The sequence below is a fragment of the Nanorana parkeri genome, unplaced genomic scaffold, assembly GCF_000935625.1.
Source record: "Nanorana parkeri isolate BGI_ZX_2015 unplaced genomic scaffold, ASM93562v1 scaffold301, whole genome shotgun sequence".
NCBI classification, from domain to species: Eukaryota; Metazoa; Chordata; class Amphibia; order Anura; family Dicroglossidae; genus Nanorana; species Nanorana parkeri.
The window spans coordinates 1,009,248-1,030,920 of NW_017306569.1; the positions used below are offsets into that span (position 1 = coordinate 1,009,248).

At 42.4% G+C, this 21,673-nt stretch overlaps 1 protein-coding gene across 1 annotated transcript in view; it reads left to right on the top strand.

Annotated features, from left to right (window-relative positions):
• The window catches only part of AASS (aminoadipate-semialdehyde synthase), a 45,767-nt gene that overhangs the window by 1,359 nt on the left and 22,735 nt on the right, over positions 1-21,673 (top strand). Inside the window, exons 2-12 of the mRNA XM_018557768.1 lie at positions 9,101-9,277; positions 10,681-10,765; positions 11,828-11,895; positions 13,549-13,695; positions 14,332-14,410; positions 14,491-14,618; positions 18,971-19,116; positions 19,411-19,533; positions 19,612-19,723; positions 20,556-20,615; positions 20,695-20,762. Of these exons, the coding sequence (XP_018413270.1) occupies positions 9,101-9,277; positions 10,681-10,765; positions 11,828-11,895; positions 13,549-13,695; positions 14,332-14,410; positions 14,491-14,618; positions 18,971-19,116; positions 19,411-19,533; positions 19,612-19,723; positions 20,556-20,615; positions 20,695-20,762 (1,193 nt within the window). The remainder of the gene's footprint in view (positions 1-9,100; positions 9,278-10,680; positions 10,766-11,827; positions 11,896-13,548; positions 13,696-14,331; positions 14,411-14,490; positions 14,619-18,970; positions 19,117-19,410; positions 19,534-19,611; positions 19,724-20,555; positions 20,616-20,694; positions 20,763-21,673) is intronic.

Consider the following 21,673-nt stretch of genomic DNA (forward strand, 5'->3'; position numbering starts at 1 on the left):
TTTATACTATAATTATAAATAAATTCTAAAAAAATAATCAAAGCTTTTGAAAAAGTGTTTTTTTTCTTTACGTTTTTTCCTCCATTTTTTAAATATTTTATTCGAACTAAGTGATTCGTTGGGTACACATGTTTGATATAATTCATTAATTATATAGCCCTATCTGTCCTCTAAAAAAACATTATATAATATGTGTGGGTACTTTTAGAAAGAAAGTATATTACTGCCATGGAAGAATCACACAGCAAAAATGTAAAAAGTGTCAGTCATTTATGAACAGAAACTGAAAACTAGCTGTCATGAAGGGGTTAATTATCTACTTGAGTATTGTTTTGGTGGGTGTTGGATGTAATTGCTTTAGGTAAACATTAGTGCGAATCAACAAAGAATAGTTTAAAGCTGAACTTCAGGCAAATATAAAAGGTACTAAATAATTTAGCACTCGTATCATGAATACATTATTTTAATTTCAAGCAATGTAAATACCTGAATTTGATTTGGTATCATCCTCTTGTAGTCTACTTTACAGTGGAGCTCGGAGAGGGGGAGGAAGAAGCGGCATAATGAGTCAAATAGATGTGCTGCTGTGCCAGGAGCATGGTGGTTCTTCAGTCTGCTGCTTCTCCTTTTATTGTCCAGTCACAGGGTTGGGTATGGGAAGGATACATGTAAGTGAAAGTGAAACTGGAGCAGATATCAGGTCTTCTATCTTTCTGGACAGAGCTGTGTTGTGGGGTAGAGCTGTGTATGTCACCAGACCAGATGGACAGAAAACCAAATCCTTTGGCAGGTTAAACAGCTCCCATGTATGCAGGTTACCTGAAGTTCAGCAAGCCACACACTAATTACCCGTAACAACCTATACCCAAAGCTTTCCTACATTTGGATAGAGTGGGAAAGGATTAGGACCCCTGTCAGGTTTTACTGCTATTGGAGGGATTCATTCATCCAAAACAACAAAAAAGGTTTTGGGTATAGATGCACTTTAACTGTTCTGAATGATTCTGGTTGCTTTAGCTATTTTTTTTTTTTTTTACAGGTATTTATATAGCGCCAACAATTTCCACAGTGCTTTACATTGCACATTCACAGAGTAAACACAGTGGTGACATGTAACTGGAATCACTGATGCCTTATCACCAAGGTCATTGTCCTTCTGGTTAGGTTGCTTCACTATGACCTTGTTACTATTTTGTCATGTCATGTTACCATGGTCAGTGGTGTTGTGTTGAGTGTTTAACACGGGTAACTTAACCACAGAGAACAGAAATCTATTTTAAAAAAAAAGAAAAATAATTTTGAACTAGAGCAGGCTTTAGCGACCTGTTACTTCCCCCTGTCTAGCACTTTTCATTGATGATCTGTTTATAAGGATTTTGGCAGGTTAAGTGACACATCTGATGCAATGGGTACAAGATTCAGTTGCATTAAAGGAGAACTATGAGGAGTGCTTTTCACTCACCTCAGTTCTAGCCGACCTGTGACAATGAGACTGTCACAGGTCGGCTCAGTAGATCGGGAGGTGAGCGAACACATACCGCCGTTCGCTCACCTCTCAATCCTGTCACAGCTCTCTGCCGTGACAGGGGAGGGGCTGGATTCCCCGCTCCGATCCGCCAGCGCTGACTGGTGGATCGGACGGGGGAGGGGGCGGGTACAGCTGGCTCTGCCTCTAGAAGTGTATGTTTGTAGGTTGTCATTACTAAACACTTCTAAAGGTGTCTTTGTTATTTCTAAGATATGGGTAAAGTTCCTCTTTAAGCCCAGCAGTATGCATCCATATGTGAAATAACTGTTTTGGCTGAGCTTCCTCTTTTAATGTTTCTTAATGATGGCCAGGTTTATACCGCTGTTTGCGAATTGTGTTGATTTGTTCCAAATATCCCTGGAATGGTTTTTAAATGTTGGCAGCAGTGTTATCCCACTATGACACTACAGTGTTGGTAGCAGGGATATTTTCAGGCTGCTCTCACAGAAAATATAGCAGTTTGTATAGGTAGGTGAAGGTGTGTTGTGTTTGTGGTTGCTTTGTTCAGGTCTTTTGTAGGCCATTCATGAACAGTAGCCCTGTTTTTAAAACCCTGGGCTTTAAGTTTACTACAACTATGACCCCTGCATTCTGTGTGTTGCTTACGCCTGACCCCCTGTACTCTGTTCATTACCTACTTCTGACCCTCTGCGCTCTGTGCGTTACCTACTTCTGACCCTTTGGCTCTGTGCGTTTCCTGCTCCTGACCCCCTTGTGCTCTGCGTTTCCTGCTCCTGACCCCGTTGGGCTCTGTGCGTTTCCTGCTCCTGACCCCGTTGGGCTCTGTGCGTTTCCTGCTCCTGACCCCGTTGGGCTCTGTGCGTTTCCTGCTCCTGACCCCGTTGGGCTCTGTGCGTTTCCTGCTCCTGACCCCGTTGGGCTCTGTGCGTTTCCTGCTCCTGACCCCGTTGGGCTCTGTGCGTTTCCTGCTCCTGACCCCGTTGGGCTCTGTGCGTTTCCTGCTCCTGACCCCGTTGGGCTCTGTGCGTTTCCTGCTCCTGACCCCGTTGGGCTCTGTGCGTTTCCTGCTCCTGACCCCGTTGGGCTCTGTGCGTTTCCTGCTCCTGACCCCGTTGGGCTCTGTGCGTTTCCTGCTCCTGACCCCGTTGGGCTCTGTGCGTTTCCTGCTCCTGACCCCGTTGGGCTCTGTGCGTTTCCTGCTCCTGACCCCGTTGGGCTCTGTGCGTTTCCTGCTCCTGACCCCGTTGGGCTCTGTGCGTTTCCTGCTCCTGACCCCCTTGGGCTCTGTGCGTTTCCTGCTCCTGACCCCGTTGGGCTCTGTGCGTTTCCTGCTCCTGACCCCCTTGGGCTCTGTGCGTTTCCTGCTCCTGACCCCCTTGGGCTCTGTGTGTTTCCTGCTCCTGACCCCCTTGGCCTCAGCGCGTTTCCTGCTCCTGACCCCCTTGGCCTCTGCGCGTTTCCTGCTCCTGACCCCCTTGGCCTCTGCGCGTTTCCTGCTCCTGACCCCCCCTGCGCTCTTGACCTTGAGCAGAGTAGGCTCAGGTTTTATTTAACCATACCCCCCTTAAGCCCTGTCCCACTGTTGGCGCCATTTGACCACACACACACCATACAATTAGCCTTGTTCACCACTGCCCTCTTCCCTTGGATTATGAATTTCCCAGGTATGTTTTTAAATACTAAGTCACTGACCTGAAACAAATGTGCATATCTGGAGGTCTACTGCTGACTACTCATGCATTATTTGACTGCACATTTTAGTGTGTTTTTGTACTTCCAAAACACGTATCTTGCTAGAAGTGTTTGGGGTGCCATTATTGTGCAATTTTCACATGCTATGTGAACGTGTGCAGCAAATGTCAATAGGGCCTTAGGGCTGTCATGCTGAAACGCTTGCTTTGTTATTGAATGAAAACAAATTTGCTGACAATAACACTTTTGCTGTCTTTTTCAATCTGTATAAAATACATGTTTTAGGTGAGTGCCTCACAAGGCTTTAAGCTCTGTGCGTCAGCATAAAAGCCAAGAGGTTACTATTTTCAGAAGGTTTGTAGAGGTTAGTGGTCACCTCCTGTATTCCTTTCATGAGGCGTTTGTGTTAAGTTTTATGGTTTAGTCAAGGGTTAGGATGAGGGTTAGTAAACCTGTAGTGAAAGAAATGCATTGCTGCCATTGATGATCTGCTGAATTCTAGCTCCCTGGCTGGTCTGACCCACAGGCTTTAATACATTGAGTCAAATAGGCAGTTCATGAAAGTTGGGAGGAAAAATGTCAGAAATCCTTTGTCACATTTTGTTACTGTGCGAGACTTTTGGAAACATTTCAGCTAGAAATCTAGACTTTTTCAAAGGAGAGCTATATTTCTCTGAGCACTGCACTCAAGTGGACCTGAACTCAAAAAGTGAAGATTTGCATGTGATTGAGAATATTTAGAAATGTTCATAAGCAGTACCCTAAAAATATACCCTGAAATTCCTTCCTGGTTTGAGGGTGTTTCTAGGTACTCCTGTGTCTACAGCTTCAGAGCTGGTAAGTGTGAGGTCATCTGAGACACTGCTGCCTCTGTCTGCTAGAATCACTAGATTTGGAGCGGGTTTTGGTGATGTCGCTATTGCTGGAGGCTCTGAACCTAGGGTAGGTAACCTCAGCACTCCAGCTAAACATCCCATGAGGCATTGCAAGATTCTGACAGCCACAGACATGATTCCATTGTTGGAGGCATGATGGGCTTTGTGGTTTTAGCACAGCTGGACTGCCAAGGTTGCCTACCCCTGCTCTAACAGGAGAAAAACTCTTCCAAGATGACCATTTTCACACAGACACATCGCAAAACACAACACGTTAAGTCTTTAATGAAAGACCAGCTGCAGGGAGACCACAGGAAATACTGGTGGCTAGTCCTTTTGGAGTCCGTAACATAACAAGGCAGGTAGAGGGCCGAGTTCAGTTTATCTTTAAGGGCCCATTTACACTATATATGCGTTTTCCCGCCTTTTTACGTACTAGATGAACACCGGTAATGCATATACAAAACAATAGTTTTCTAAGTGTCATGTTCACACTACAAAACTGTGTTTTGGTTATGTGGGTTTAAAATGCAAAGGAATGCATATAAACATGTAAAACTGCATTAAAATGCAACACACGAAAAGAAGACATTTTCAAATTCCGAGGAACTACACCTTTAAAAAAATGCAGATAAATGTGCATAATGCATGCAAACCCACATAATACACATGTCAACACATATGAATACGTATCAACACATTTGTGTGTTTTACGCCATTTTTATAAACGTCCTAGTTTGAATGGGCCGTAATGGGTTAGGAAGAGGTTTGAGGTCTGCACCAGTGGCTGCACACCCTTTCCAGAAAGTCTCACACCGGAAACAACTGCACCTGGCTTATATCCACATAAACCAATGTACCACAATGGTGGGCTTAGGTATTCTTCATTTTTAAAGACCAGAGGGTAGACAAATTTAATATGGAATTCAGCAGTCAGTCTGTCCAATCCCGTAGCCAGCTCCCTTGACAATAACTAGAGAAAACCTCAAAAGTTGGGCGCCAGCTGGGATTTTTAAGGAGCATTGGCGACCTTGCTCCTGGCATTTGTCCAGCTCTGATCTAGGCTAATATCAACTTTGAGCAGGGGTAGGCAAATCCAGCCCTCCAGCTGTTGTGGAACTACAGTTCCCATGAGGCATTGCAAGACTGACAGTTACAGGCATGACTCCCTGAGGCATGTTGGGATTTGTAGTAGCACAGCTGGAGGGCCAGAGTTGCCCACCTCTGGCTTTGAGACTCTGTAGATAGTTTTATCAGAACTGGACAAAGTGGTATAAAGCCATGCTTCCCATAGAAACCTATACTTTTATCTGAGCATGCATGAGAGGAAAAATGCTGAGATCTTCCTCAGAATAGTTACAATGTAATTCTCATGGCCAGCAGGAGGTAATCAGAGCTGCACTTGCATTTTGTGTACAGAAAGCAGCGAGGAGTTCATCGAATAATAGCCCCAGAATATCCAGTGGATCCAGCTAGTAAAAGCTTTTCTTTCAAGTGTTTCATAAAAATGTAAAGGTTGTTATTCATTTGTAGGAGATCAGAAAAAGTGCACTTAACCAAACCGCTGAATAAAGCGTACATCACGTATGAAATGTATGCGGCTGGTTTCTTACTCACTGAGGTGTTGTCTAATCACATCTAGATTTTAGGGGCGACGTAATGCGATTTCCTAAGGACATGCACAATTGAATGGACTTGGCTCAGGTTTGTTTAAATGTAACACTGCCGCTTGTGTGTTTTACTTTGTATGAGGGTCAACTATCTGAGAATTTATGTATTAAAACGGGGCAATGTTCTTAATACATGTAACATTTAGAAAGAACGTCTTTTGTTAAAGAAATCCAAGGCCACCTCTGTGTTCCAGGAAGATACGAGCATAAGCCAGTACAAAACCCGCTGGGAAAGAATAAGCGATATCTTGCTTTCAGTGTAGTGCCTTGGAATACACAAAAGGACAGAGAGAAAGAGACAAATCTTTTCCGGTGTGCTCCACTAACCTCTCATGCAATTACGTCAAAGTGAAGTTTAAATTCTAACAATGTTTCTTAAAATGGTCTGTCACCTAGGGTCTCAAAGTTTAGACAATAGCTTGTGTCAAGAATTACTTTTCCGTAAGTAGGTCAGTTATGCATATGAGTTGACATGCAGAAATGGCCATATGACTTTGTAAATGAATATTTTACTCTTAACAATACTATATAGTATATAAAGTATACCTGTATTCTACCTTGAAGTAGAATTGGGGGCTTGTTCACACCAATTGCAGTGCATTCCAGAGCGGTAGCTGCTGGAACGCACCGCAATCACAAAACTTCCCCCTTTGTTCTGGGGCGGGAGGGGGCGTGGCGGTGCAAATGCAAAAAATGCTGCATGCTCTATTTTTTGCGTTTGCAGTGGAACTGAACGCAGGCAATGTTTTGCCACTCGTCCGATTTGCACTGCGGGTTGGGGGCGTGGCAGCGGTGCCATTGACTTCAATGCACCGCCACGCCACCTCCCGCCCCCAGAACGAAGGGGGAAGTTTTGTGAGCGATTGTGGTGCGTTCCAGCAGCTCCCACTCTGGAACGCAACGCAATTGGTGTGAACAGGCCCTATAGAGTAACTTTTTCGGGGGGAAAGGAGTTTTTAACCATAATGTGCCAGTATGCTCATCATACTAGTCCATCATATGTGGACTTGCCTGCCAAAGCGATCTCCTCCAGTGCTGCTCTCTTCACTCGCTGTTGCTTCCTTCTTCCTCTCGGTCTTCTTCCAGGTTTCAAGTCTTTAGCCACTTGACGCGCATGGAAGTTACTTTATCTTGGCATGCCAGGTTTGTGCACTGAGCCGCATGTGTGCAGCTCAGAATACATAACGAAATTGAGTGGCAGCAAGAAACTTTTATGGCAGAAGAGACTTGCACAGTCTCTTCTGTCATGTAAAGCCTGCCGATCAGCAATTTATTTTTTTAATCCTTTTTTTTTTTATTTTATTTTAAGCGCACTTCCACTTTAAAGGATAATTAAACCTTCCAGTTTTTTTGCATATATCTACCGCTAGCAAGCAGTAGATATATGGAAAAACATTAAAAAAAAAAGTTTGAAAAGGGTTAAAAAGGGTTAAAACTTGCCTATGTCTCCGCCACGCGCTCACGTCCGAAGATCTGAAGAGCCTCGGGATGCCGCAAAGGATCATGGGGCGGCGCATGTGCAGTACAGATCTTCGGCCGGGAGACAAGAGACACAAGGTGAGTTAATGCAGCAGCATGCACCCGCACAGACTTCATGGGACAGGAAGTGCCAGGAAGAGAGAGAAGTCCGCGCTGGATCAGAGACAGGCACCAGCGGTGGAGGGACTCCTGAAAACTACTGGAAAGAAGATCGATGATCGGATCAAGAGACATCACTTAAGGCAAGTCCTTACACTAGCATGAGGGAGGGGATTTGCCTTTAATGTCACTTTAAGCTGGCCATACATCGCTTGAATTTCGCCTGTGTCAAAATTCGTACAATGTTTGGCCCCTTCTGGACCCCACTCCCGGTCTTAAAATTTTTGGCCAATCAGCTGCAGTCATTCTGACAGAGGCACACATAGCACAACATAAGCACAAACATTCTTCTGAGTTGTTGTGGTTGTGTCTTATACGTGGACCAGTGTAAATATGTTTTCTCTGCTTTCTTCTTTGTGCTGCAATTGCTTCTGCAAAAATACATGTTTTTTTTTTTTTTTTTATTGCTATAGTTTTCATTGTGATACTTTTATATTTTGCGTTGATCATTTATTTTTGTTTGGCAACCAACGCCCAAGTGATTGGGCTATTGTACTTTAGTCACCACAGCATCTGTATTGCAGTAGTGATTCTTTATTAGGGAGCCTCATCAGGAACCCTTTATAGAGATATTATACTCTGTCAGCGGTGGTTCTTTGTGCAGTGTTCACTGCATTAGCTAGATATCCCATGTACCCATGGGCTTGCAGTCCTCGGCGTAATGTTTGCCAAATTAGCCAGGGGTCTCATGTACCCATAGGCTAGCGGTCCTATGTGTAGTGTTCACCGCTTTAGCCAGATGTTCCATGAACTCATGCCAGTGGTCCTATGTGCAGTTTTCTCTGCATTCGCCAGATGTCCCCTGTACCTAGACACTGCAATCATCATCTACATTTGATATGAATAATTTACCCTCTATTCAGTTTGTTTGCGTGGTGTTGCAAAATGTTCGTTCAATTTGTGTATTTGGTTTTTTTTTTCACAGTGGCTTCCAGCTAAGCATTCTTTTATTGTGGGTTATATGACTTTTTACACTGTTAGTTGTAACAGTCTTGTATGCAGTCAATCAGTAGTCCTGATTTAGTTTAGCTATGCTAATATTCTTGAAATATATGAACTCTACCTGTAAATACATTGATGGGAATTTATCAAAATCTGGAGCTGTTGCCCAGCGCAACCAATCAACTTCTCCAGTTTCTTCAGTTAAAGGGTTATTAAACCTTCAGGTGTTTTTGCATATATCTACTGCTAGCAAGCAGTAGATATATGCAAAAACGTAAAAAAAAAAAAAAAAACCCTTTGAAACAGGTTTAAACTTACCTGTGTCTTCGCCGTGTGCTTCTGTCCGAAAATCTAAAAAATCTCTGGTGGCCGCAAGGATCTTAGGGCGGGTGCATGCGCAGTTCAGATTTTCGGCCGGGAAACAGGTAGAGACACAAGGTAAGTCTAGGGGCACGTGCACCCGCATGCAGACACTGTGGGACAGGAATGCCAGCAAGCACAGAGGAGTCGGCGCTGGATCGGAGACCTGCAGCAGCACTGGACAGAAAGGCTGAAATAGTCAGGAAAGAAGATCTGATTAAGAGATATAATTTAAGGTAAGTGCTAAAATTAACCTTGGGGGAGGGGAAAAAATATAGCCTTTTAATGTCACTTTAAGATTTGAAAATGAAAGAAAGAAGCTGATGGGTTGCCATGCACAGCCGCTCCAGATTTTGTCTGCTCCAGTTTTGATAAATTCCCCTCAAGTTTTTAAATCGCATTCCTATATCTTATGTATGTTTAATTTTTCGAAGGAGTACTTCAAAGCCGGAGGAATTATTCAGGAAGATATATCTGAAGCATCTCTAATTGTAGGTGTTAAGCGGCCTCAAGAGGACAAGCTCATTCCCAAAAAGACCTATGCTTTCTTTTCACATACGATAAAAGCCCAAGAGGCAAATATGTCGTTACTGGATGAAATTCTGAAATTGGTAAGCAGCAAAAGAAAATGTGTTTGATTTTGTGGACTGGAAGGTCAAGCCTTAGTAGGAGGTAATGATTGTGAAGTATACCGTTTATAAAATGCTTTCCTGATTAAATTTTCCCAGTAGATTAGCTTCCAATTGCAAATCCAAAACCATTTTATGTGTCACTGTACAAACAGGAGTCCTACTGCATACAGGACGTTCCTCTTCATAGAGAACATTTCCAGGAATAGGCTACAGTTGTTGAATGGTCCTCGAGAACCTGTCAGGATGGCTATTAACACCACCCAAGCTTCTACAAGCGCTGGAGGAAGCCATTGCCAAACTTGCAGAACTGGGTTTATTTCCAGATCATTGTGTGTGTGATATTTCAGAGGCCGCCTTTGTCTAGGCATTAGCACCTCTTCTGATGAAGGCCAATGGAACCCTTCAGTCCTGGATAAGAGGCTTAGCTGTGATAGGTTACGGCATCCTGACAGACTCCCTTAAGTTTGTGTTTGTTTTATGATGGTTATTGTACCCCTGGACTGCGCAAGCTATATTAGGTGATGGAGATGCTGCCTTAATCTCAAAAACGTAAATGTCAAAGTGCATCTCATCTTGTCTTTTTCTCTTGTCTATTCTGTTGGATTACCAAAGATGCATTATATGCTCAAATCTGGCTTTATAACGCTTTGCTTTAATTGTCACTTTGTGGTCACCTTCATATTGATTAAATGACACTTTAACAAAGCTTTGTGTATGCACTGTTCTTGTGCTTGTGACACAGAGAAGCGTTTTGGTATGTATTTGCAGTAAGAAAAAATACCGGCGCCTTCAATATCAAGGTGACCAGCAGCTTAATAAGGCAAACGCTAAAGAGGCAGGTCCCACAGGTCAAATAGACTGCCAATCTAGGAAACAAAGAACGAAAAAGGGCGCCTCCATAGTGTAAAAATGTAATTTAATAATAAAACACGCAGCTCTAGGCTGCACTTACAGAAATTCAATGGAATAAACACATGTAGAATTTGATGGGAAATCGTAACCTCTAGCAGGGAGAGTCTGGAAAGATGTAATTCACCAGCGTCCTCTGCCCCTATGATTTCAACAGGTTTACGCGTTTCTGGGGCACGCCCCCTTCATCAGAACCTATGAGGAAGCTGGTGAATTACATCTTTCCAGACTCTCCCTGCTAGAGGTTCCGATTTCCCATCAAATTCTACATGCTTTTATTCCATTGAATTTCTGTAAGTACAGCCTAGAGCTGCGTGTTTTATTATTAAATTACATTTTTACACTATATGGAGGCGCCCTTTTTCGTTCTTTGTTTCCTTGATCTATTTGCAGTGACCACTTCTCTTGCTCTTTTGTATGCTACTGTACATCTATGACTTGCTTTAACTGTTTTTTTTTCTTTGTTTTTAAAGGAAGTTCGACTGATCGATTATGAGAAAATGATGGACCACAGAGGAATGAGAGTAGTGGCGTTTGGACAGTGGGCCGGTGTAGCAGGTAATTTATTTGTTTAAAAATGTAAGCTTAATGCAAATAACAGCTCACAAGGATTCACGACGCAACATGCATTACAAATGTCCAAATGTGTTTGTTTTTTTTTTTTTTTGTACATCTATAATTTTTCATTATGTGTATTAGAAAATATCAGGACTGTATTAAATATAAATGTACTTTTTATGTTGGCTCTAGTGCCAGTTTTTCTGTATACAAAAATGATTACACAAGAGACTAATTTCCGGAAAAACTGCAGTTTGCTCTCACCAGATGCACTGTCATATATGATCACAAAGTGGCCCCTTTGCCTATTCCTCAAATACTGTCCTTATTAGTGCACATTGGTAATAATAACACAGTATCTACAAACTCCGTTTGCTATGCCAGTTTGTATTAATATTTGCAAGACCAAGGTATATGACCCTGTTCTCCGATGTACTATATAATGCTTCCACTTCTGTTGAGATGGTGCTTTTAAGTGGCGAGACCTACTGCCCTAAGTTACTTGTTCCTTACCTTTTTCCCCTCCCTCTTGCCCTTCTTTCTCCTTCCCCTCCATTCGTTGTTAAGGTTCCGCAACGTATTTCTACCTCATTTGCATTGGAGTGCATATGATGTACTTGGGGAATGAATACACAACATTTTCTCATGACAAAATTACGCTTGGGGCTTTCGCTACCATCTTGGTAGTTTTATATGTGTTTGTGATATCTGATGTTTATCCCTCTGTACTAAACACTCCTGTATCCAATAAAAATCAAAATAAAGAAAAGCGAAAAATGTTTTGGCTGAACCTCAAAAATGATTATAAAGCTGGCAGAAAACTGAGCGACTCATAGCAATGCTTTATCTAATATGAGCTGCATGTTTGTGCAGGATATTGTACCAGCTTATTTGGGAGCCAGTGATGCTCTTTTCTGTATCTAATTCTACTGACTGTGGCACCCATATCTTTTACAACTGCACTGCTAAGCTTTCTCATAGATGGCTATAAATTACTGTGAAACATGCAATATTTCCTAACTACTGCGTATAGTACTTATTTCTTACATTCCATTCATTCAGGGATGATCAACATGCTGCATGGTTTAGGTCTTCGATTTCTTGCATTGGGACATCACACCCCATTTATGGTAAGGTTTTGTATTCTTCCTTCTTCTGTCCATTTGCTATACTGTTGCTTTTGTATTTTGTCTTTCAACTTTTGTATTTTCGGGAGTTAATTCCAAACCTAATATAATCACAGATGTGCTTTTGATCTAAAGCAGAGGCTCACTATATGGGCTGTATGTGTGACTGTTGGTTTTGCCTTTTAGCTTATTGTGCGCTTTTTTTTTTTTTTTTAACTGCTCCTTTACAATGCTGTGGCCATATATTATTATAGCAGTCTTGTTACTAATATAAAATGGTAGGAGCTGCCCCCTGTAAAAAAAGGAAAGCTTGTTATTCGCTGCTCGAAGTTTAGCAAGACTAAAGCTGTGGATGGCCATGTCTGCACCACAATGTATAGCAAAAGTTGTGCTGTTTATCGACGTTTGTTGAAAGAGTGGGGCTGAAAATTGTCAAACAGTGACTGCTGCCAATCCGCTGTAGTCACTGTTTGGGTATTCTGACAACCCAAAAGATTTGTCAAATGTTCACCTCCTAAAAAAAAAAGTGTAATTTTGGGGGTGTTCATACCGTCCTGACATTTCTTTTTTTTTTCATATGCATCAATATGTTTTTTTGTTTGTTTTTGTTTCGGTACTCACCGATACAGATACCGAAAGTCCCATTAAGGAAGCCGGGCGGCGTGTAATTACTCGCCGCCCAGCTTCCTGATTAGCCAGGAGGCCGGCTCCATGCTCTCTTGTCACCAGGTGACGAAGCAAGGAGCCAGCTTTCTGGCTATTCGGGAAGCTGTGGGGCGGATAATGACTTGCCACCAGGCTTCCGGATTGGCCAGAAAGCTGGCTCCATGGCCAATCGGGAATCCGAGGGGGGGATAATTACTTGCCGCCTGGCTTCCTGATGGGCCAGCTCCCGACCAGTCAGGGAGGCAAGTCATTACACGCCGCCCAGCTTCTTGATTGGCCGGGAAAACGGCTCCATGCTCCCACGTCACCAAGTGACAAGGGAGTATGGAATCGGCTTCCTGGCCATCAAGAAGTCTGGGGGCGAGTCATTACCCGCCCCTTGGCTTCCTAATTGGCCGGGAAGCAAGCTCCATGCTCCCTGGGGACAAAGGACCATGAGACTGGCTTCCCGGACAATCAGGAAGCCGGGCGGCATGTAATGACTCAACACCCGGCTTCCTGATACCGGAAGTTCTGGCATCGGAAGCATTTGGGAGAGTATTCACCCAAATACTCAGTATCGGGACAAATACCAATTAATCGTATTGGTGCAACCCTACTAGAAAAGAAGGGAAACTTTTTTTTTTTTTTTTAATTGGTCTTTGTGTGCATTATATAGTGAATAATTATTTTTAAAAGAAAGTGATTGGTAAACCCCCCCCCAAAAAAGCTCTTTAAAATACAATAATTAAAAGTTTATTTGGGTACGCGTTGCATGACCGAGCAATTGTCAAACTATCACAGCATTGACAAATGGCCTGGACAGGAAGGGGCTGTAACATGCCAGTACTGAAGTGGTTAAGAAACAAATCAAATAAAAAAACAAATAATAAGCAAATAAATAAAGCTTTTAGTTCTTTACTCATAGGATGTAAAAGATTGTTTACTTTTACATTTGCTAAAACTTACTCTATGATGTGAATTCTAACACTTACAAATATATGTTTTTAGCACATTGGAATGGCTCACAACTACAGAAACAGCAGCCAGGCAGTTCAAGCCGTAAGGGATGCAGGATATGAAATCGCTTTAGGCTTGGTGCCAAAGTCTATTGGACCCCTGACCTTTGTGTTTTCAGGCACTGGCAATGTCTCAAAGGTAAGGCAAATGAATCTTTGAGTGTTCAGTGCATGCTACAAAAGGCTGTCGGTTTTCTTGCAAAGGCGCTATGTCACGGCACTTATTTGAACTTTTTTGATGGGCAGAGTGCAAGGCGGGATGTTTGATTTTGTAAGAAAAGTACAGTTGCACTTAAAAATTGTGGACTCTAGGATAACCTTGTTATGTAGTTTTAAAGTGACCTTAACCAGGCCTTTGGAGACTAAGGTAATGACATTCCTGAAGTGGTTGCACCTTCGGATGCCTGCAAATATTGCATTAGTACTCAGACTGTTTGGGGCCTTGCCTCTTTCTCCAAGTTGAAATTGAGCCCACCTCTTCCTATTGGTAAGCCCTGCCCCCTGGCATTCACCTGTCAAATGGCTTACTGAGGCTCTGGCATTTGACATCTGCATGACAGTAGCATGGGCTTAATTGGTAGAAGTTAAGGGTCTGTGTACAGTCTGGGCCTAGGAGACCCAGAGAGTTCCACAGAGACACAGAGGTCAATTTAAGAAGTTATGTAGTGCTTGTGCTTTCAGCTGTGCTCATATTACAGGCAGATTTGATGGAGTTATGTTCACTGGAAATATGGACTCCTGGTTTTAATATATATCCCTGCATTTTGATTTTTAGGGTGCACAAGAAATGTTTAATGAACTTCCCTCTGAGTTTGTTGAACCTCATGAACTAAAAGAAGTTTCCAAGACTGGAGGTAATGTGACTCCCTTCAAAACATGTTGTTACATGTTGTAAAAACACTTGCCATGACTCATTTGCTATTGCTTCCTTTAGATCTCAGGAAAGTTTATGGAACTGTATTAAGCCGTCATCACCACCTTGTGAGAAAAACTGATGGAGTGTATGATCCTGTACAGTATGAAAAGAACCCTGAATTGTACACATCTCGATTCAACACAGAAGTAAGTAATTTATAAAATGTAAAAATATTTTTTACTTTTACAAATATATGGCCTGATTAGGATAGGTGGGGCTTACAGTAGTCAGAACATTGATGATTAACTGTTCACAGCTGTTGTAAGGGCTGCGTGAATATTTTAGGATTGTCTACCTATGTTTTGCTATAGCACAGTGCCAGCCTCAGGTTACATAGTTACATAGTATTTGAGGTTGAATAAAGACATTAGTCCATCAAGTCCAACCTATTAGGATCTCATTCTAGGAGTACCTGTACCCCTGTATATTACGGTCCCTTAAAAAATCATCCAAAAGTTTCTTGAACAATTCCACGTTTTTTGCTAAAATCACTGCCTGTGGCAGTGAGTTCCAGACCCTAACCGCAGGGTGAATCAGATCAGGGCTGACCTCTCTAGCACTCTTCCCCCTCCCCCGCCTTCTAACAGTAACCCATCTACCCACCTCTGGATCCCGCTCCTCCAACCCCACCTCCTCCTCCAGGTGACCATTGAAAACAATGTGTCCTGAGAATAAAATGTCCTAGGATCAGAAAAGGCCAAGCCGCTCTATGCCATCAAGCAGTCTTGCAACAGCTTCGTAATTCAGAATGTAAATGGTGGGGTTTGAAAGCTGTTTTGCTAGGCAAACCTTCACAGCTATTTGTTTATCCGATTCTTGTAGTAAAACCAAGGAAACTGACCCAGAATTAATACTGTTATTGTTGAATAGTATTAAATAGCTTTTTTGTTAAGTTATATGACATGAGTTGTCAATAATACATGGCATGCATTACTTTCTGTTAACAATAATTTGATTTGAGTTTTCAACATTAACAGACAGTGAAAGTACCCACGCAGGGCATAATAGACTTGTGATTCGAAGAGCAAAGATAATAGAACATCAGAGCAGTGCATCACAATATAAACAAAGCCACATACTTACGATAGTCACCTCTGCATAGGGGTACAAGAGTTAGAAAAATGTTAAGATTTAAGGACAGAGGCAAATTCCCCTAAAAGCAACAGAGAATGGGAAAGGAGAAAATGGAAGCGGGAAGAAAGAGGGGAGGAAAAGTGGAAAAAGCCACAGGAGAAAGAAGAGAATAGGCTCCCCACAACCCCCCACCTCCACACAGGGCTCAAACGTAGAGCTTATGAGCAATGCAGACTAGACAAATCAAGGGTCAGAAGAGCGTAGGAGATCCAAGGATCCAAAATCTTAAGAAATTTAGCGTGGGTGTCATAGAGCACACTCCACATCTTCTCGTTGATCAGCATCGAGTTCATTCGAGAGCGAACTTCCAAAAAGGGAACCCCTGGGGACTTCCACGCCCTAGCGATCGTCTGCTTCGTGGCCAAAAAGATAGGCAAGTAATGTCTGCTGGGAGGATGAGAGACCAGGAATGTTAAGGTGTAAAAGAGCTACATGTGGGTCTGTACGGACTGCAACATGGCAAAGAGAGTATATCAGTCCATAAACCCTGGACCAAAAGTAAGTCAACTTGGGGCACATCCACCAAACGTGCAAAAAAGTCCCCCAGTTGATCACAATCCCTAAAAACATGTGTCGCTCTATGTCAGCATCACCTTGGCTATTCATGCAGAGACCCAGTACCCCACCGCATGAGGCCCTCAGAAGCAGATTCCAAAATCGAAGTATTGGATGAACATTTGGCTATACGAGACCAGATATCTTGCCAGTTCTCCTTGAGGGAAAAGGACAGAGCAGAAAAGTCAGAATTCCATTTCTGTTCGTATTATGGAAAAAGACAAAGCAGGAGGCGAGTTAAAGGTCTAGTACAGGAAAGAGTTGTTACCTGGGTTCCCAGGGGTACAGAGACAGACACTCTCAAAGGGTGTTTTCAAATATATGGGTGTTCCGAGCCTCCTAGGAGAGACTAAATCCAGTGCTGTAGTCATAAATAAAATATTCCCTCACAGGGATATTATGGTTCTCCTGTAAGGTTGACCATTCTGGGAATCTACGAGAGGAAAGGACATGGTGAACATGAGAGAAATGATGGGTGGTACACCAGTGAAAGGCATCAGGTTGTTCTTACCCTGGTGGAAATAAGGGATTGCAAAAGGGGCAAGAATGGAGACCTATGATTTAAATGAAGACGCCACTGAATGCCACACACTTTAGTGACTAAAAACGAAGGTACTCGGACATGTAGCACGTGGAAATAGTAGAGGAGTTTCGGGAGAAAAGACAGCTTAATGACTATACCAATCCAAGAAATGGACTGGACATCTCATGACTATTTTAGAGGAAAGATAGCGCAGCAAAGGGAAGTCATTTGCCGAAAAGAGTGAGATCTAGAAAAATAAGGTGAACCCCCCCCCCCGGTAGGGAAGAGAGGAGGAGACCCAGTGAAAGGGGAATTTGCAGCATAATTGGGAAAGGGATGGAGGCAAAGATGCATTCATGGCCACAGGCTTATCTGGATTGATCGTAAGGCCTGAAATGGAGGCAAACTGATCCAAAACCTGCTGTAAATAAGGTAAACTAACTAGGGGATTGGTAAGAAGTGAGCATCATCCACAAATAAGCTAATTTTAAATTGCTGACCCGCACTAGAAACACCAGAAAAATCAGGATTGCCCCTGATCTTTATGGCCAGGGGTTCCAGGGCTAGGATAAACAAGATCGGAATAACGGGAATCCCTGTTGTGTCCCCCACACGGGAAATATGGTGAAACCCAGCATATTGGACCATAGCCAAGGGCAAAGCGTAAAGAGCATCTATCCATGTCAAAATGGAGTCCCCAAATCTCCATGCCCTTAAGGCATAGCGGAGATAGTCCCACGAAAGGGAATCAAAGGCTTTATAGGTGTCCAGGGACAGTAGGAATCCAGGGATCCTTCTGCTAGACAACAAATGTTCAAGATGGATCACGCTATGGATATTATCAGTAGCCTGGCGACCAGGAACAAACCCAACCTGGTCTCTGTGAACCAGAGACCCCAGGAAAAAATTAATGCGGGTGGTCAACCGAGCAGCTGCTCTCTGCAGTTTCATTAGGGAGACTTGAAGTTGATTGGTTGCCGTGCACAGCTGCTCCAGTTTTGATAAATTCCCCCCACCATCCTGACCCCCCCCCCCCCCGCACCCTGCCCCTCCATTTGACCCTGAGGAGAACTATGGTCAAAAAAGGTGCCCCATACTTCTCCTGTTAACCACTTCTGGGCCGCAATGCATCTTTATACGGCGGCCCGCAGGAGTGGTTAAGAGAAGAACACTGCTGTTGCAGCAGCCGTGTTCTTGGTGTCATTTTTAACAGCTGGCGATGGCTGTTAATGTACAAGCGATCCAGCGTCTACACAACCGCTGGATCATTTGTACCGAGTGGCGCTGTCCAGGCGCTGATCTCCTGCGATCACTAGACCCGGAAGTGATGTGTATTACATCCCTTCCGCTGTCACTATTTACATTCTCCGGGTCTTAAAGCCAGGAGAAGAAGCTGGGGAAGCAGAACTCTGCTTCCTCAGCTTATTTGGGGTCCCTGGGTGATATCTCCATAAAGAGGACCTGTCACACCCTGTCTGATATTCCATAGGGGGCTAGTTAAAAAAAAATGTTTAAAAATTAAAGTAACATAAGAAAAATACATACACATGCAAACATGCGTCGGTGCGCCTATGAGCGAAAATGACAATTGCACGACACGTGTTGCATATTCCCAGGAACGTCTGAGTGAGAGCAATAATTCCAGGGCCATCAATCACTGTTGGCCCTAAACCGATGAGCAGTAAAAGTGTTAAAAGTGTCCTCTATGGGAAATTTTGGGTATTGAAGTTTTTTAAGGCTTCACAGGTAAACGCAATTTTAAGGCTTGACCGGTTTGGTATCTACTTACCCGATGTGACCCCATCTTTTATATTTTACCAAAAAATTGGGTATTCTGTTCTGTGCACTAAATTTTAATTTGGTTTATATTATCCTGAAAATACTTTGATTTAAACATTTGCGCAAATACCGCGCAACATTAAAAAATTGCAACTAGCATTTTTTTAATTCTACAGGGCCTCTGCTTTCAGATAATATATAATTGGGGGTTTAAAGCTGTTTTCTAGCCATACATTTATATTCTATCGTGTGTGTGCGCAAATAGTAAGAAATTGCTCCAGATAGCAAGTGGTTAAGCTAATTTCTTACATTCATATTCTATACCGAATACTTTTTTTCTAGACCTCTAATCACCTTGTCATTCTGTCACTTCTTTTACAATGTGTATTCCTTTCTTGGAGACCTATACCACATTTATGGTACTGATATGTTAACTAGTGGCTCTCTTCCTGCAAGTTGATCTCCTTTCTAATGCGTTGAGGATTTTATTTTATTTTTTCTAAAAAGATTGCTCCTTATACTACATGCTTAATAAATGGCATATATTGGGATCCACACACTCCACGTTTACTGAACAGGCAAGATGCTCAGAGGTTGCTTGCTCCTATCAAGTCTTCACCTGCCGCAGAGGGATGCCCAAAGCTACCACACAAGTAGGCATTGTTGCCATAATGCATTTCTGATTTATGTATGTGTTTAAACATATAGGTGACCTATAAGTACCTGCAATTCTGTTCAGCTTTGTTTGTTATTCAAATGTAGACAGTTGTATACTTTTTACTTGAACTGCATGTAAAAGTGTCTTCCAACATGTAAATAATAGTAGTGCTTCTTTGTAATTTTGTTTTTTATTTAACACATCTGTGTTTTTTTGTGTTCCTTTTTCTGTATTGCCTATTAAAGCAGATAAAATACTGTTTTTGTTTTTACTTTCTTTATCTGTGTAGACTTCTAGCCATTGGTGACATCTCTGCTGACACTGGGGGATCTATAGAGTTTATGACAGAGTGTACTACTATCGATACTCCATTTTGTATGTACGATGCTGATCAGCATTTCATTCATGACAGGTAGGTCTTGTATGGCACAGAGCATGGATCAGTCCCTTGATGATTTTAGTAAAACATGCTACATCTTTTCTCTTTTAGTGTTGAAGGCAATGGTATACTGATGTGCTCAATTGACAATTTACCAGCTCAACTTCCAATTGAAGCAACTGAATATTTTGGAGATAGGTTATTCCCTTACATAGTGGAGATGGTAAGTGTTTTTTTAAATAAATACTTTACCCTTTTTATTTTTGCCCACTCGGTCACCTAATCAATTTTACTAAGCAACTTGTAAAAGATCATATTATAAATACTGTGGTCTGGTCATGAAAATCTGAATCTAGTCACTTGATTGCCCTGACAAATCTGCAAAAGGCAGATGTTTGCAACTAGAGCCTTAATTGTAGGATCATACAGAGGGTACTAGAAACTACAGTATAGGCACACATACATGCATGCAGTCATTGTACAACCAATGTTCTCCAATTCTCCCACCCGTTTGATGTCCATTTGCGGCTACCCATCAAGGTTTTTTTTTTCTTCCCCTGTGTATGGGGAGATTACCGATCCATTCATTCTAAGAAGGTTTGATATGTCCTAATAAAAAAAACACACATTTCTGTACTTTTTTTCTGGCTGCATTGTACCCTTCAACATTTGAAGCTAGAAACATTGGAAGTATCGAGCCCCACCAAAAATCCACCCAAGACTTACCCCTCATTTTTTTTTAAACTAGGAAAACATCACCCGTATTTAACATTTTTGAAGGATGCAAACATTTTGCAATTGTTTTGCACCAAAAATGGGTGACTTCAGCCTACTGCCTAACGGGAGAAAAAGTGAGTTGAGGGGTGGAGGTACAAAAGGGTATTTTCAGGGGCCATATGGTACATGTAGACTTCCGTCAAAGACTATAGCAGGAGTGGGAACAATACAAATATAGGAGACTATTTTGAAAGCTCTGATGATGTAGCCTTGGCACCTGGTTGGAATGTATGTTTTGGGCCTTGGACAGTGATGATGCTTTTTCTTTCCCCCTATAGTTGATGTCTGATGCTACAAAACCACTTGACAAAGAGAAATTTTCTCCTGTTGTAAAAGATGTAAGTATGCAGATGCTGTTTTGTTCCCTAGTTTAGAGTGTATAGAGTTGTATTAAATGTGCCTTGTTTATTATTCCAGGCAGTGATTGCATCTAATGGCTCATTGACACCTAAGTACAAATACATACAGAAGCTTAGGGAGAGCAGGTATGGTATTTTATTTAAATCAACTTTTAAAACGTTGTTTTTTTTTATGGAACAAGATTTTTTTTTTGTTCATGTGATAAGGGTCCTGCCATCTTATCAATATGTGTTAATTTGTAAATACTAGAGGTGCACTGAAATGGACATTTCAAAAACGAAACCGAAATAAAAAAATTGTCAGGCCGAAACCGAATTTTTTTTTAATTTAAATTGTTTTCAATTATTTTTTGTATTTTTTATAAACGTTTTAAATTTTTTTTAATTCATTTTTTTAGTAAATATTTTTTACTTTAGGGGCTTTGGGGAAATATTAGGGGTCCAAACAGACCTGATATTTCCCTTTTTTTAAATGGAAAAAGAGATTGAGGACACAAAGTCCTCAATCTCTTTTTCTGCAGCCCCTGTTATAAATGAACAGGAATCCTCTGAGTGTTCCTGTTCATTGATAACATGACGACATGGTATGTTTACTATAACCACAATTCTGAATGAACAGGAGGTGATGTAGATCACTCCCATTCATTCATAATTTAAGATATAGCCAACATACCATGTCCTCCATTATCTACAAACACTCAGCGATCACTGATCGCTGAGTGTTTGTACATCGCTCTCCTCTCTGACACGCTGTCACAGGAGGCTGAGCGAGTGGTGCAGGGAGGAGAGCTCAGCCTCCTGTGACAGCGTGGGCTGTCTCCGCCCCCACACTGCTCTGCCGGACAGCGATAGGCGGCTGAGCGATGTGGGAGGAGAGATGCCGGACGCTCACAGAGCTCTCCCCCCCGCAGCGCTCGGCCGGCTGTCACACTCTGTCCTCCCCGCTGGGACACAGAGCAGCGCCCAGCGGGGAGGAAAGAAAGCAGGGATGCGCCAATGTATCGGCAGGAAAATGGCACTTTCGGCACTTAGCCAAA